The sequence below is a fragment of the Vicia villosa genome, unplaced genomic scaffold, assembly GCF_029867415.1.
Source record: "Vicia villosa cultivar HV-30 ecotype Madison, WI unplaced genomic scaffold, Vvil1.0 ctg.006667F_1_1, whole genome shotgun sequence".
In the NCBI taxonomy this organism is placed as follows: domain Eukaryota; kingdom Viridiplantae; phylum Streptophyta; class Magnoliopsida; order Fabales; family Fabaceae; genus Vicia; species Vicia villosa.
The window spans coordinates 2,038-19,864 of NW_026706793.1; the positions used below are offsets into that span (position 1 = coordinate 2,038).

Below are 17,827 nucleotides of genomic sequence, written 5' to 3' on the forward strand. Positions count from 1 at the left end.
TATAAATTATCTTAATATTTGTCTTAATGTGTAGTTAGAAGATGAGAAAAGTGAAGAAACGTCTCTTCCGACACATGTTTTGTGGAAGGTTGCTCGTGTGGGTAAGAATGGAGTTGTTAAGGAAGATTTTCAACAAGTTTTTGAGCAATGTGTAAGTATAACATTATTTCTTTAATTAAATCAAAAGTTTATTAACATATAATATTTATGTTTTTTAATCACCGCTAATCTTTTTCGATATGCATATGAGTTTCAAGAGAATTTATCTCAGTCTTTATCTCTAGCTGAAGACCATGATTGCAGGAGCTTACTAAGTCGAGTATCAAACGTCCTTGGGTAAGCAACCAAAGAGTAAAAGTCTTAGCAATAAACAAGTGATGGAAGAGTTGGAAAATTTAAAAGTTAAAGTTGAATTGGAAAAAGCTAAAGAAAGATTTATGTCAGAAGGGCGAGGTTCAAGGTTTAAAGATACTAGCAACAAAGATAGTATCAATTGTAATTTTCAACAGAAAATTTCCGAGGTAATTATATATATTATTATGAAATTAAATTAGCACAATTTTTTAATTTACATATATACACATTAACAATTTCAAATGTATTATCGATTTAGGGCATTTCACCTTGTCAGCTATTTTATCGGCACCGACTTATCGCATGATTGGCAAGGGAAAAATGCATAACACTTTGCGAGATGTACTTCACCATAAACTTCTCCGTGATGGATTTTTGAAAGTATCTATTGACATTGCTTTAGAGGGGGTTTGCTATTACCTATACTGGATGATATTTCAAATGCAACATTGGTTGAAGACACAATAGAATCGTATGTTTTATGGTCGTCAAATCTCATTTGCATAGATGAAGAGGTATGTTGAAAAATATTATGAACTTTTGAGTATTCAAATGTTTTACGAGCGATGTTAGTTATTCTTACATTTATGTACACTTTATTTACATGGTAATGTTAGACTCCTACAAAATCCAAATCAAAAAATAAGGAGATTACAGGGCACAACGAGTGAGTTGCATCAAAAAACGAGGTACATTGATATATATGCATAGAAAATGTTAATTCTATCCTCCAAAATCAAAAGCTTCGTGATCTTATACATTTCCTAACTAATTTTATGATATTTAGATTCATGCTCAAGAGTTGCAACAATTCAGCAGGAATAAGAAGCCTGCAGTTAGCGACATGTCCAAAAGAAAAAAAAGGATCTTGCAAAGACTGAGCCTAGAAAAAATCTATATATGTATTTAGGTCGTGCCTTCAAATAGTTATAAGAACAACATATTTCATGAATGGTGTTGCTCGTGATATACCTATGGACGAAGGTATTTTTGATTTTGTTTATTCTGAAACAGAGTGTGGTGGGGCTAGAGGTGGTTGCATGAAGTCTGCGACGGTTTTTTGGGGGAAGATGATCGGAGCACGACAGTTTCCAGCGGGCGGCGGTGGCTCGTATGACCTTCGGCGGCGGTCGGTTCGATTCAGGATTTTTGGATATCAGTTAATTTTCTCAATTCACATGTTTTTGGACTTTTCAATTCAATCCATGGGTCTATTTGCTAATGAATTGTGTTTAGGGATTTTTTTTGTTTGGTTTAGCTATTATAAATATTTATCTCTTTTATGTTTATAGTGTGACAATTTTAGAGTTTTAAAGCAAAAGAGAGAAATAAGAATTTAGGGCTTAAGAAATTTTTTTTAGAGTTATCTAGAAGGTCAGACAATACTTCTTGATACCTTATGTTAAGTTATTCATATATTGAGAGTTAGAGCGATTGGGAAACACTTGAGTAGAAAATAGGGGTTTGTTCTTGAGAACTCTGAAGGCAAAATCTATTTTTTTGTAACTCATTTGTAATCTCTTGTAAAAACTTTCTGAGTATAGTGAATTGGAGAGCTGCTCTCTCCCCAAACGTAGATCTTTTGATTGAACTGGGTAAACAAATATTTTGCCTTTCTCGCCTTATTTTCTTCTGTTATATTATTGTTGAAGGCCATTTATTTCAGTTGTTACTGTTCTTTGTCTCCACGCATCAAATTTTTTGATGTGATTAAATCGTGAATAATTTATTCTGATTAATTATTCTATCAATTTCGCAACCATATTTTTGGCAGGAGACACGAGAAGATTTTAGAATTGCTATAATGGAACTCACTTGTTCCAACCAATCAATGAAACTTGAAAGACCATGACATACTTCAATTGAACTGCAAACAATATTCTTTCAATAAAAAATTGATGAATCCATATCTTTCTTTTGGACACAAGGTCTGACTAGCACTCAAGATTCAAATATATTTGAATCAAATGGAAGTTATAAACGTTTCAGTTTTTTAGCTGCCTAGCCAAGTGTTGACATCAAATAAGTAAGAACATGATTATAATATATTCTTAGCTTGTAATAACAATTTTTCAAATGCAATTAATAAGTATTATAATTATTTTTATTTTTATTATTTCCCCATAAATAATTTTTTTTCTTGTTTTAAAATATGTGAAGAAGAGACTAGTATATATCCATTTTTAGCAAGTAAATTCAGCTAAATTTAGATTGTAGCTTTTCTTGTTTGATAAATCAGTTATCAACGTGGTTTCTATGTCAAAGAAGTCACTTCCTAATGTCAATTAAAACAACTTTTCAACTAATGAAACAACTTAAAATAACATGGACCTCACGTACAATAACAGCAGACACATAGGTAATGATTCATGACAATTCATAAAAAAAAAAAGTTGTTTGTTAGCTAGAACCATGCAAGACATTCAAACAACAATAACAAAAAAACTAATATTCCTTCCTATGCTATATAAATAAAATTAATTGTCGTGAAAAAGAAACATCAGCATTAAGTCGGATATCAGAGAAACATACATTAATATTGTAAGTCATTTGCGGTAAATTTTTAAGTGGTTGACAAGAACAAGATATGGGTGACGAAAAGAGACACCATGAAGAAAGCAACTATGTTGACCTCAAACAAAAGGCTATAGATGATTGGCTTCCTATAACTGCTTCAAGAAAGGCCAAATGGTGGTATTCAGCTTTCCATAATCTAACCGCCATGGTTGGTGCTGGTGTTCTCAGCCTTCCATATGCTATGTCCCATATGGGCTGGTAAATATATATATATACACACACTAATTTTGACTATTTATATATATTTTTTTAAACAAAGTATATAATTATTAATTTGGTTTAAAATAATAGGGGTCCTGGAGTTACGATTCTTATCCTATCCTGGGTGATTACATTGTACACGTTATGGCAAATGGTTGAGATGCATGAAATGATTCCAGGAAAGAGATTAGACCGGTATCATGAATTAGGCCAAGAAGCGTTTGGAGAGAAACTGGGTCTTTGGATTGTGGTTCCACAACAAGTCATTGTTGAAGCTGGCACATGCATTGTGTACATGGTCACCGGTGGTAAATCGTTGAAGAAAGCGCATGACACTCTTTGTCCGGATTGCACAAATATCAAAACCTCGTATTGGATTATTGTGTTTGCTTCAATTAACTTTGTTCTTGCTCAATGCCCTAACTTCAACTCCCTGTCTATTATATCTATGAGCGCGGCCGCTATGTCTTTGACGTAAATAATTAAATTTTGATTTATTAGTTTATTATTTATTTTAATTATGTAATGTTGAAATTCTATGTTTGGATTGATATATCAGATACTCAACCATAGCATGGGCTGCTTCACTTAAAAAAGGGATAGTCCCAAATGTGGACTACGGACCTAAATCAACCAGCACTGCTGATGGTGTATTCAACTTCCTTTCGGCGTTGGGAGATGTAGCATTTGCTTATGCAGGTCACAACGTGGTTCTAGAAATCCAAGCAACTATGCCATCGAGCCATGAAGTGCCTTCCAAGAAACCTATGTGGAAAGGGGTTATTTTCGCATACCTAGGAGTTGCATTCTGCTACTTCCCCGTCGCAATTATTGGATACTATATGTTTGGTAATTCTGTTGAGGATAACATCCTCATCACACTCGAAAAACCTGCTTGGCTCATCGCTACTGCTAACTTGTTTGTTGTTATCCATGTAATCGGAGGCTATCAGGCAAGTTCATTCAATTTAATTTAGTCGTTACAGTGTTATTTTTTTACCGGCCTCTATGTATTATAACTTTTTTTTATAAACAACAGGTATATGCAATGCCGGTATTTGATATGATTGAAACTGCCATGGTTAAGAAGCTACACTTTTCACCTTCTTTTGCACTTCGATTCTCAGTTCGCAGTATATATGTTGGTAAGTTGTATATGTTACTCGTTATAAATATGCATTAGCGAAAATTTCATCCATTAATCCGTAGTTAAATTTTTACTCCTATTTTGCAGCATTGACAATGTTGATTGGCATATGCATCCCGTTCTTTGGTTCTCTGCTTGGATTTCTCGGAGGATTTGCATTTGCTCCAACAACTTACTTTGTAAGTAAAATCTTTTTTTCTAGAGAATGTTCCAAATTGGCAAACAAATATTAGTCATTTGGCATAATTAGTGGAAAATGTGCACCAAATAACATGGTTAAAAAAAACATATTACGCAATCAAAGTATGTATTAGTCGAATTTATCTTAATGTATCTATCATTCTCGCAGCTTCCTTGTATCATCTGGCTTAAACTCAAGAAACCTAAGAAATTCGGTTTGTCATGGACAATTAATGTGGTATGTTATTTACTACTTGAATGTCGAAAATAATAAACCATATACATCAACTTTTCAACTATTTTTTACAGAACTATTCTATATATTCGATTAGTACACTAACGAGGATTTAACTGGTTGCGTTGTTTATATTTTTTTTCCTATTTCAGATATGCATCATTCTCGGGGTCCTTATAATGGTATTATCCTCGATTGGTGCGTTGAGAAATATCATTGTACAAGCAAAGCACTACAAATTCTTCTCGTAGATTATTGAAACAAAATATTGACTTCTGTCAAGTACTAACAGAAAAATTACATGCACAACTGGATTATGCAAGACCAACATTGTATTGTACAAAACAAAAATTTACACTAACTAAAATGATTATTACACCCTACTAGTTTTATACAGTGGGTGTGATTTAGTTGCTACTTGAACTGTAACAAAAATTTACATCAATAATAATGTGCCGTGGTTAACACATGCAGTTGTTTCTACCATATATTATATTATTACTTGAAATCTTGAATGCGTAGTATATATTTATTTATATATTATTAATATTATACACGGTTAAGAGTCCCACATCAAATAATATATGGCCTCAGACAATATATAATTTGAACATGTGCTTATAAGTAGGGGCAATCCTCACTCTATCAGCCGGTTTTGTAAGGATGAGTTATGCCCAATCACAATTCTTATCATAGGGTTTCAAGTCCACAAAACATTCTACTTTGGAACCTTCTACCTTAGGTAGTTGATGTTCGATGATATCTACCTTATTTATTAGGTATAAGCGGATTGTTATTGGTTAGAACCAAACCAATAAAAACCGATGTGGTTTGATTCGGTTCTTGATTTTAGTTTTTATGAATCGTCAAATCGAAGAACCGAATTAATGAAAATAATGAAGCTCTAAATATTTTATTTCACCCATCATTAAGCTCTGATTTTTTATCGGTCCAACCATTATCCGTCTTTGCTTACACTTCCTTCATTTCTACAAAACACGCATCTAAAACCAAACTCTAAAACAAAGAAAGTTGAAATCATAAGTCACAAAATACACGCTTTCACTGAACTGATGCTCTTGCTTCCCGCAATCATTGTTCTTCTCACTACCGTCATTCTGATATGTTATGGTCGTCTTCTTCATGTTTAAATTCTCTTCGTTAATAGTTTTGATGCGTGTTTGAGGTGTGAAACATGTTAATTGATGTATGTTTTGTTGTGATCTATTTGTTAAGTTTTGAAATCCATTTTCAACATTCTGATGCCAAGTGATAACTTTTATATTTGATAGGGAACTTATTTCATGATGCAATGGAAATCATGTCACAGTTTCGCATGGATTAAGAGCTGTAATTTGTTTTAAAAAATAGAGCATGAAATAAATGACATGAAATGTATTATTTTAAAAAAATAGCATAAAATCCACTCAAAAAATACACTATAGTGGAGAATATACTGATGAATATAATGTTTTAAAAAATAAACATGGTAAACCGATCAACCAAATCAAACCAAACCGAACCAAATCGTTTAGTTTGGTTCGGTTTTATTTTTGAAAAATATTGAAAACCAAACCAAACCGATGGAAATATCATTGGTTCAGACTTTTTTTAAACCAAAAAGCAGTCCAAACCGATCCGATTACACTCCTAATTATTGTTGCCTTAGAAGCATAATTTTTAGGGAATATCTCACTGCACCCATACAGGGTGGAAAATACCCCTGCAAACTCCAAAATACCTTTCGGATATGCATTTTCGAAGGTACTCTTATCTCATTTTTAAATATTTTGGATATGCATATCCGAAAACTCCCATATTTGAACTACTTTTAAATATTTCAGATATGCATGTCCAAAAATGCCATGAAGCAGTTTCGGATATGCATATCCGAAATATGCTCTGATTCTTTATTTTTAAAAACAACAACATTACATTGTTACAATCGGAGCATTGTAGCAACTAAAATTAATACCTTCTATTATCCGACAAACATTTAATAAAAATAAAAAAGACGTAAATTATAGTAAAAAAATGATTTCATAATATATAAATAGTTGTTCGGATAAGTGCAAAATGTCAAAATATTACAACACCGTAAAAAATTCATAAACAATACATAAATAAGCTAATACTGCTGAGTATGCCTAATGCGAAATCCCTGTGACTTCCTTTGCCTCCTATACCCGTCGCACCTAACGCCTCATTGACCATCCTCTGTACTATGACCCTCCTGGGAAGCCGCCCTTCTGTGCGTCCTGAGCATCGTCGTGCACAGCGTGAACCTCAAGTACCTCCTCCTCGACAACCTCCTCCTCCCGACTAACCTCACGAGAGGAATCTCCCGAGACAACCGACTCCTCGGTGCAGATGATGATCCTTTAGGCGCCTCATCCATTTGGACTTGGACTCGACCCTGTCCCCGTCCCGTAGTTACTCTTTGTTGTGCGACTCTCTCGCGCCGAGCCAATACTGTCTGTATCTGTCTCTCCTATCTAAGTCGTACGGTCGGTACCTGATTATCTATCATTTTCCTGAAAAAAATGCTACTCGTAAGAGTATGAAGAAAACAAAATTGAAAATTAAAAAAAAAAAAAAACAACTCAGACCAAATTTCAAACGTGCATATCTGAAACTGGTCAGAGGTGATTTTGGAAAGTCAACCAAAATCCCATTTTTTGCATCTAAAATATATCATTGAACTACAATAACTTCAACTTACAGTATTATCCTTATTTCTAACAATAAAAACAACATTTTGAATCTATAGTTGGAGCTTTGAGACTTGAATGGAAGTTGAGTTGAAGTTGTAGGATATAAAATGCGTAGAATGGAACACTTGAAAATGTGTTTGAAGTTGATTTTTGTGTATTCTGAAAATTGAAGGGGGTGACTGTTTGCGTTAGCTGATAAACCCAAAAATATTTCGGAGATGTATTTGCGAAGTCAACTTTTTTTAAAAAGGGTGTTTTCGGATATGCATATCCGAAAACACTTTTTTTTTAATAAAAAAAGTAACTTCGAAGATGCATATTCGAAAACACCCCTTATGATTAAAAATAGGTGTCTTGGAATATGTATCTCCGAAATATAGGAATACTTTGGAGTTTTCACCGCGGGTTTGTGAGTTTTTTTGTTATGATTTGATAAATTCGTCTCTGATAACGTGGTGTCCATTCACTAGTGGATACGGGGCTGTTTGATTTTTGCTAGTTTGATCTTCGTCTACTCATAAAATTAATAAAATTAAAATAAAAGTAAATTTTGTTTAAAACTTATTTGAAGCAACTTTTCCTTCTTGAAATTAAATTTATTAGACATTATAATTATTTTTTTATTCAGTTTATGTTGCAATTAGACTTTATTTAAACTTTATTTTGATTTGTTTTTATACTATTTTCTTGTGTGTGATGACTATGTTTAAAATTTGATTTTAAAGAATGAACTTGTGAAATTATGATATTTTGAAATTTTGTAGGTGTCGTGATTTTTTTAAGAGACCGAGTCATCTGATTCGAGTGATTTATAACTATATAGTTTTGTTATAGATACTAGTTTATTCGACCGGGTTATTTGATTTAATCTGATTTAGACATACGATTCGATCAATGACCAAATGGTTCGACCAATGAACCACTAACCCAATACACTCATATGTTTGATGATCGATATAGTTTTTAAAACATTGGTTTATAGACTAAATAGATTATTTATTCAATTTTTTTTATCATAAATAAATGTACCATAAATGTTTCACTTTTTCTCCCATATGCTTGTTACTTATAGTCTTTTCTCTTGTGTATGGTACAAGATCTTCGGGTGTTGAGGGTTTTATTTGGCTCTTCTTAGTGATATGAGGATTCTTTTTGAAGTTTTCATCTCGTTAAGGGTTAACTCTAAGTCTAGGAAATTTTTTGTCATGATTTGGTATGTTGTTGTGAGGTCCATTTGGTTAACGCGAAATAAGAAACATTTCTCTAATAAGACAATAGACGAAAAAGAGGAAGAGAAAATATTTGTTTTGGCTTAGAGTAAGTTTTGTGGTCGTACATATGTGAATTTATGCCAATAGCAGTTCAAGTGGTCTAACCTACTCCGAAGTTGTTCAGTGATTTTGGTGTAGTTGTGGGGCTTTTGGCCTGTTTATGATGGGTCTGATAGTCTGAGATCTAACCGATGTTTTGATAGGTGGAGGTTCGTTGTGCGACTATTGTTTAGGGCCCTGTTCTTGGTTATTTCGCCCGGGGTTATCTTGTTATACTTTGTTTTTGGTTGTTTTATTATTGTTATGACTTCATCTGTGTTTGTTCTTTTGGTATTTTTTTTATTAGTTAAATTGTTGTACTTTTAGAACTCATTTGATGCGTAGGATAAGAGACAAAATAAAAAATATGTATCATATCCTATCTCAATCCAGTGTTTGATGACACAACATGATATGATAAATTAATTTTGATACTTATCATATCTTGCTCACTAGTTCAAATTGTTATCATAAATATGAGCGAGTTAGAATCCGACAAGAAATGATAAGAAAGTAATTTCTTCATATAAAATAAATTTAAAATAAAAAATTAAATACGACAAAATATAAATAAAGATTAATTTGATATTAAAATAAAAAATATTAATAAATAATTTCTAAAAAATATGAATGATTGTCTTTAGGGTAATTTATTTAACTCTATATTATATAATATGTAAAATTAAAACCTAATCAATTAGAATATTTAAAATAAAATAATTATTAAAATTTTAAAAATATAATAGTAATTTTATTTTTTTTATCAAATTAAATATATTTTTTGTAAGAATAGTTTTGTCATTTACATATTAATATATATTATACTTTTATTTTGTTTGTCTAACATATATAATAGAATTCATGATATTTTTTTAAAAAAAATTTGAAATTCCACATCCGGTGTGAACTAAACATATAATATGATATTTCTATATTATATCTTATTTTTATTTTGTTTTATATTCTATTAATATCATATATCTATCGTATCATACACGCTTAACGAGGTTGAGTTTATATATAATATTTTGTTATTAAAAAAATAGTCTCTAAATAAATGTCTTTGTTCAATTGAAATTTTAAATAAGGGTTAAATGCAATTCACCCCCCTGCCATTAGGGCGTGTTTCAGATTTGCCCCCCTGAATTTTTTTTTTAAGAACACACCCTTATAAAAGTGCAAAGCCAGTTTCACCACACCCTTTTACTACTAATGCTGACTGGACTTTGACCAATTAGCTGACGTGGCAATTAGTTAATTAATATTTCATTTTATTATTAATGATTATTATTAAGAAAATCTTCATTCTCCAATCAGTCTTCATGTTTCTCTCTTCACGATCTTCCTTCATCTTTCCTCATTTATTGGTGGCCGGAGAATTAATCGGAGAAGATGAGATTGAGAAGAGGCCGCGGCCATGGGAGAAGGGAAGAAGTTCAATCGTTGCATCAAGAATCCCTAATCTCCCCTTTCCGTCAACAAACCCAGAAGAAATCATGCATTCAAACCCAGACAAACCCTAATTTCCCCAAATAAATCCCTAATTCAGTCAATAATCAAGAACCAGATATTGAATGTAATAGATTGTTGATTCAGTTGTAGAATGTTTTCCTGGTTTGCGTTTGATTTTGTTGGATCTGGGCCTGAAATAAAATTAGGGTTTGAGTTGATGATGGTGGTGGCCGCCGCAGCCCAAGGTTGAAGCAAGTGAACAGGTTCAAAATCCAGGAACAATCTTCTGCAAAACCATAATCCTCTCATTTATTCTCTCCCTTCTTTGTCTTGCAGTCACAGTTTGTGGATCTTCTTTGTCCTACGATGAATTTGACAATGAAAGCGATGAATTCGGTTGCTGGAAATTGATATTTGATGAACCAGGACACTTCTTATTATCATCACCCCATCTTCGATTTCGGTGGTTTCTCTGAGATAAGCTTGTAACCAAATTCAGTAGAAGCAGAAGAAGAATTCTGAGTAGTAGTAGTAGTAATACTAAAGTAAGGATCATATTGATCAATATTAGGCCTTTTTGTCGAATAAACCTTGGATGGATAATTCTGAGTAGTAGCATTAGTACTATCAGATTCAGCAGAAGAAACTGCACTAAAGTTCCATAAGTTTCGGTTTTTGCAATCAGAAAAAATCAAGTGATGTTACTATTAGTAGTGGCTGAAAGCAAACAATCAAGTGATGATTCAAGAGAACAGGTAGTAGTAGTACTCTTGTTGTTTTGTTGGTGGACCATGTTGAAATCTGGTACATAATTGTTAGGTGAGTTGATATTGACTAAAAGTGAAGAAGGGTAATAATCATTAATAATAAAATGAAATATTAATTAACTAATTGCCACGTCAGCTAATTGGTCAAAGCCCAGTCAGCATTAGTAGTAAAAGGGTGTGGTGAAACTGACTTTGCACTTTTATAAGGGTGTGTTCTTAAAAAAAAAAATTCAGGGGGGCAAATCTGAAACACGCCCTAATGGCAGGGGGGTGAATTGCATTTAACCCTTTAAATAATTAAAAAAGAGAATCTCTCATCTCTTTCACGGGTTCTTACGCAACATTCCCAAAAATATTTCCGTTTTTGGAGGTGTAGTAACGGAAGTATTTTTTACTTAATGTTATCTATAAACTTTTTCTTAATTGAATTATTATAAAAAAAAATTCAATTTATTCTGGTATATCTAAAGAACCGTCTTCTAACTGAAATATTATGAAAATTTTCTAACGTTTACTATTTTAAACTACTTTTTTTAAACGCAGAAAATCCTAAATTTTGGCCAAAAAGCGTCTGAATGTATATTTCCAAAAAACAAGGGACATAAGTCAAATTTCGCCAGATGACAGTATTAAGCAATGGATTGAGATCTCTCTTGAAAAAAAGCTTATGAGAGACTATCTTACGGCACCAAAATTTTTTACAGTACATTTGTTTTCTCAAAATAAAAAAACTACATCATTCATTCTCGCTCTGAAGAATCTTACGGCGTTCGGTAGGAACGAATAATGGTGCCGCACGTTCTTCTCCCGCTTGGCGGCGGCCGCAGTTCCGTTTCTCTCCTGCGGCTGCAAGTTTATGCGGGAGAGAACGAAGATGAATGATTGTAGGGTAAGTTGTAAAATTAAGTTTAATTATTATAATTACAATTACATTTTTGTTGATCGAGAAAAATTGCTTTATTTTATACACTACAGTCTAATTCAATCCTCACTAATGAATAAGACTTCTATTTGTACATTGACTTGGCCTTGGGAGTGCTGTTAAAAAAATCTAATGGTTGAATCGAACCAAATTGAAATTAAAATAACTGAAGTTAAAATTGAACCGAATTGAAATTAAAATAATTGAAGTTAAAATCATTGAACTGTTATATTTAGTTAAATCAAGCTGAATTCGAATCAGAATTGAAAATGAAAAAAAATCTTAAAAGCAAAGTTAAATTTTTTTAAAGAAATAATTAAAAAAATAGTTTAACGGTTCTGTTCTTTAATAAACGATTTGGTTTGTGAAAAATTGTCTTCTAACGGTTCGGTTCTGTTCGGAATTTTGAAATAGTATACAAAATCAATAATTTTGGTTCAATTCAGTTTTTAGTAAATTAAAAGGTTCGAGTAAATTTTTATTATGGTTTGGTTCAGTTCGGTTCAATTCACATAAACTGTACTATAAACAGTCCTAGGCCTTGTCATGTCAATAGGGCGGGTGGGGACGGTTTTCATCAATGTTTTAAAATATGGACCGCTCCAATCGATCAGACCGGTTAGACTATGAATTGAAAGGTAGAGCGATCCGTTAAAGTCATCAGATCATAATTGCAATTGATCCGGTAAAAAATGACGTGACTTGGCCGGTTTACTGATCATAGGAGGGGTATGGGTTTTGTCGCATACAGTATTGTTGATGACGGAAGGAGAACCATAATTCTAGAAAGTCTTTACTTGAATATAAATGAATTAATATTTGGTCACCAATCACCATAACTTCAAGTTGAGTATAATATATTATAAACCGCATACCTGTTGATTGATTTTGTTTGAAATTTGCATAAACTAGCCAACACATGGGAAGATTTGAATGAATAAGTCATGTTAATTGAATTAAGAAATTGATAAAATGAAAATGATCATGACAATTTACAAACACTATGGAGTACCATATGTGAATAGGAATTAGTTTAAATGTATTTATTTAGTGTAATTACCGATATAGCCCTGTAACCTTTATATATACGAGAAATAATAATGAGAAAAGTATGAAGCCAAGAATTATTGACATGGTATCAGTAGGTTTTCGATCAAACCTGTGAGTTTTAGGTTAATCTTGGCTTTATTCAGCGACACCCCACTGGGTCGCTCTTGAAATCGTCTCGGTAGATCTCGTTTCTCGGTACTTGAAATCATCTCGGTTCTCGGTAATCTCTTCCAAGATTGCGATTCTAATCTCGGGTGCTTACAAATCGTGTTTGCTTTGATCGTGTTATCGTATCGGTGTCGGCAAATATTCTGAATTAGGGTTTTGACTCTGTGTCGGCAATTTTTCTGAATTAGGGTTTTGACTCTGTGTCGGCAATTATTCTGAATTAGAGTTTTGACTCTGTGTCGGCAATTATTCTGAATTAGGGTTTTGACTTGGTGTCGGCGAGTATCCTGAATTGGGGTGTTGATTTGGTGTCGGCAAGTATTTTCTTCAGTGTTCCGTTGGTGTTTCTTGTTTCACGTTAACAAAATTGTTACGTTAACAAAATTGTTCTTAAGTCATCTCTGATATTATGGCTTCTGAAGAAGAGATAGATCATATTTGTGTTCGTTTTACCGGAAAGAATTATCTTGTTTGGGAATTTCAGTTTCGGATGTATGTCAAAGGGAAAGGATTATGGAGTCACTTGGACGATGTCTCTTTGGCACCGTTAGAGACAACTGACTTAGATGCATGGGAAATAGAAGATGCTCAGATTATCACTTGGATTCTCGGTACTATTGATCCTCACATGATTAATAATTTGCGATCTTTTTCCACTGCCCAAGAAATGTGGAACTACTTGAAGCGTATCTATAACCTAGACAATGCGGCCAAACGTTTTCAGTTGGAGCTAGACATTGCCAATTACAAACAAGGCAATCTGTCTGTTCAAGAATATTATTCTGGTTTTTTGAATTTGTGGACAGAACACTCTGCAATTATACATGTTGATGTTCCCAAAAGTTCTCTCGCGGATGTCCAAGAGGTCTACAATACTAGTAGGCGAGATCAATTTCTCATGAAGCTTCGTGCAGAATTTGAGGTTGTCAGAGGTGCCTTGTTGAATAGGAATCCCGTTCCTTCTTTAGATACATGTGTCGGTGAACTTCTCAGAGAGGAACAGCGTCTTGCTACTCAAGGATCCATGTCTCGTGATGTTGTCATTTCTGAGTCTGCTATGTTTGCATATGCTCCTCATAGTAGAGGTAAAGGTCGTGATATTCGACATGTCCAATGTTTCTCTTGCAAACAATTTGGACATTTTGCTCAGAGTTGCAGTAAGAAGTTTTGTAATTATTGCAAGAAGCGGGGCCATATTATCTCTGATTGTCCCACCCGTCCTCCACGATCAACACAACGTTCGGTGCAAGCATTTTCTGCTAGTACAAGCTCTACAGTTGGTCCTTCCATCACCAATCCATCTAATGGTGGTGCTCTCCAACCTGAAATAATCCAACAGATGGTACTTTCCGCTCTATCAACCTTGGGAATTCAGGGTAAGTCTTCGAATGTTTCCCGCCCGTGGTTTCTTGATTCTGGTGCATCCAATCACATGACCGCCTCTTCTGAATACTTGCACAATTTACATTCTTACCATGGTAATCAGAAAATTCAAATTGCGGATGGTAATGCTCTCTCTATCACGAATGTTGGTGACCTCAACTCTGATTTTCGGGATGTGTTTGTAGCACCTGGACTTGCTTCCAATCTATTATCTGTTGGTCAATTGGTTGATAATAATTGTAATGTAAATTTTTCTCGTGATGGTTGCCTTGTGCAGGAACAGGTGTCGGGGAAGGTGGTTGCGAAGGGGCCTAAAGTGGGAAGACTGTTTCCACTTCAGTTTATTTCTAGTCATTTATCTCTTGTTTGTAAAAATGTCTTGAATTCTTATGAGGATTGGCATAGAAAATTGGGTCATCCTAACTCTGTTGTTTTATCTCATTTATTTAAAAATGGTTTATTAGGAAATAAAAGTGTTGTTTCTAATGCCTCTCTTTCATGTTCTGTTTGCAAATTAGCTAAAAGTAAAACACTTCCTTTTCCGTCTGGTGCTTATCGGGCTTCCTCTTGTTTTGAACTGATTCATAGTGATGTATGGGGTATGTCTCCTGTAGTTTCTCATGCTCGCTATAAATATTTTGTCACATTTATTGATGATTATAGTCGTTTTACTTGGATATATTTTCTTCGTTCTAAATCTGAAGTGTTTTCTATGTTTAAGAAATTTCTGACATATGTTGAAACTCAATTTCATGAAAGTGTTAAAATTTTTCGCTCTGATTCTGGTGGTGAGTACATGTCTCGTGAGTTTCAAGAATTTCTTCAACAAAAAGGCATTTTGTCTCAACGATCTTGTCCCAATACCCCCCAACAAAATGGGATGGCAGAACGCAAGAATCGTCATTTGCTTGATGTGACCCGCACTTTACTTCTTCAAGCTTCTGTACCACCCCGATTTTGGGTGGAGGCTCTTTCCACAGCTGTCTTCTTGATCAATCGTCTTCCTTCTACGGTTATTGATCTCGATTCTCCCTTTTTTCGTCTTTTTAAAATTCAGCCTAATTATAATGATTTACATACCTTTGGATGTGTTTGTTTTGTTCACTTACCTCCATTTGAAAGGCATAAGCTTGGAGCGCAGTCTGTTCAATGTGCGTTTATGGGGTATAGTCACTCTCATAAGGGATTTGTGTGTTATGATGTCACTAACCATCGTTTTCGTATTTCTAGGAATGTGACATTTTTTGATAATCAGTTTATGTTTCCATGTGTTTCTCCTGTCATGAATGATATTGTTACTCTTCCTAAGTTTTCTATTATGCATCAATCTATAGAACGCTATAAACCAGGTCATGTATATGTCAGAAAACACAAACAGCAGGTTCCCACACCCCTTCCCGACGCTGAACCGCCACCTGATCCTGTAATGGTTGAACCACGACGTTCTGGTCGAATATCTCGAGCACCAGATAGATATTCACCAGACAGATATGATTCCTCACATACTTCTCTGACTGCCACACTCTCTAGCATATCTATTCCTACTTGCTATTCACAGGCTGTTAAAGATGTACGCTGGATAAAAGCAATGAATGAGGAACTTCAAGCTCTTCAAGAGAATTTCACATGGGATATTGTCTCCTGTCCTCCTGATGTTAAACCCATTGGCTGCAAATGGGTGTATTCTGTGAAATTGAATTCTGATGGGTCCCTTAACCGTTTCAAGGCTCGCTTGGTTGCCTTAGGAAACAAGCAGGAATATGGAATTGATTATGATGAGACATTTGCACCGGTTGCCAAAATGACATCTGTTCGTACGCTACTCTCTATAGCTGCTTCTAACGGGTGGACTCTTCATCAATTAGATGTGAAAAATGCTTTTCTTCATGGTGACCTGGCGGAAGATATTTATATGACTCCTCCTCAAGGTTTATTTCCGTCATCTAAGGGTGTGTGCAAGCTCAAACGCTCCTTATACGGTTTGAAACAAGCGCCTAGAGCATGGTATGAAAAATTTCGCTCCACTCTACTTGGGTTTTCCTTTACTCAGAGTCAGTACGATTCTTCTCTATTTATTCATAGAACATCTACTGGAATTGTCCTACTTCTTCTGTATGTTGATGATATGATTATTACTGGTTCTGATCATGCTTCCATTCAAAGCCTTAAACAGCAGTTACAAGCAGCGTTTCATATGAAAGATCTTGGTAATTTGCATTATTTTCTTGGTCTTGAGGTTCATTCTACATCCAAGGGCATATTCCTCCATCAACACAAGTATGCCACAGATTTAATTTCTATGGCTGGTCTGCAATCGGCTAATCCAGTAGATACTCCTCTTGAGGTTAATGTTAAATATCATCGTGATGATGGTGATCTGTTGCATGATCCCTTATTGTATCGTCAACTCGTGGGTAGCCTTAATTACTTGACTATTACTCGCCCTGACATATCATTTGCTGTTCAACAAGTAAGTCAATTCATGCACTCTCCTCGCCACCTACACCTGGCAGCAGTTCGACGTATAATTCGTTACTTGAAGGGAAGCTCTCATCGTGGTTTATTCTTTCCTACTGGCGTTCCTCTTAAATTGAGTGCTTATAGTGATGCCGATTGGGCAGGGTGCCCTGATACTCGACGATCTGTCACTGGTTGGTGCATGTTTCTTGGCTCTTCATTGATCTCATGGAAAAGTAAGAAACAAGCGAGAGTCTCTAAATCTTCTACTGAATCTGAGTATCGTGCCATGTCTGCTGCTTGTTCTGAAATAATTTGGCTTCGTGGTCTTTTGGCTGAACTTGGATTTCCTCAAATAGAGCCAACTTCACTTTATGCTGACAATACAAGTGCCATCCAAATTGTTGCGAATCCTGTTTTTCATGAACGCACCAAACATATTGAAGTTGATTGTCACTCAATCCGTGACGCTTATGATGACAGAATAATATCACTTCCTCATGTCAGTACTCAGTTGCAGATTGCGGATATTCTTACCAAGGCTGTTCCGCGTCCACGTCATCAGTTTCTTGTTAGCAAATTGATGCTCATTGACAAGCAGCATCAATTTGAGGGGGGATGTGAATAGGAATTAGTTTAAATGTATTTATTTAGTGTAATTACCGATATAGCCCTGTAACCTTTATATATACGAGAAATAATAATGAGAAAAGTATGAAGCCAAGAATTATTGACACCATATTGGCGTTCTAATGCTATGGAGTCAACATACCAAGCTTCAAGTTGAATGGACTATATTGCATACATCACATGTTGATTTTTGTTTGAAATTTGCATCAATTTGGATGACTAAGTCATGTCAATTGAATTTAGAATTTGATAAAATGAAAATCATTATGACAAACAAACC

The 17,827-nt window shown here is 34.4% G+C and overlaps 1 protein-coding gene across 1 annotated transcript; it reads left to right on the forward strand.

Annotated features, from left to right (window-relative positions):
* Window positions 1–2,971: 2,971 nt before the first annotated feature.
* Window positions 2,972–4,945, forward strand: LOC131643034 (lysine histidine transporter 2-like). Its single transcript, XM_058913185.1, has 7 exons — window positions 2,972–3,129; window positions 3,223–3,606; window positions 3,692–4,085; window positions 4,172–4,277; window positions 4,367–4,458; window positions 4,629–4,697; window positions 4,847–4,945. Exons 1-7 carry the CDS (start codon window positions 3,077–3,079, stop codon window positions 4,943–4,945), a joined length of 1,197 nt encoding a protein of 398 aa, XP_058769168.1. The 5' UTR covers window positions 2,972–3,076.
* Window positions 4,946–17,827: the final 12,882 nt, after the last annotated feature.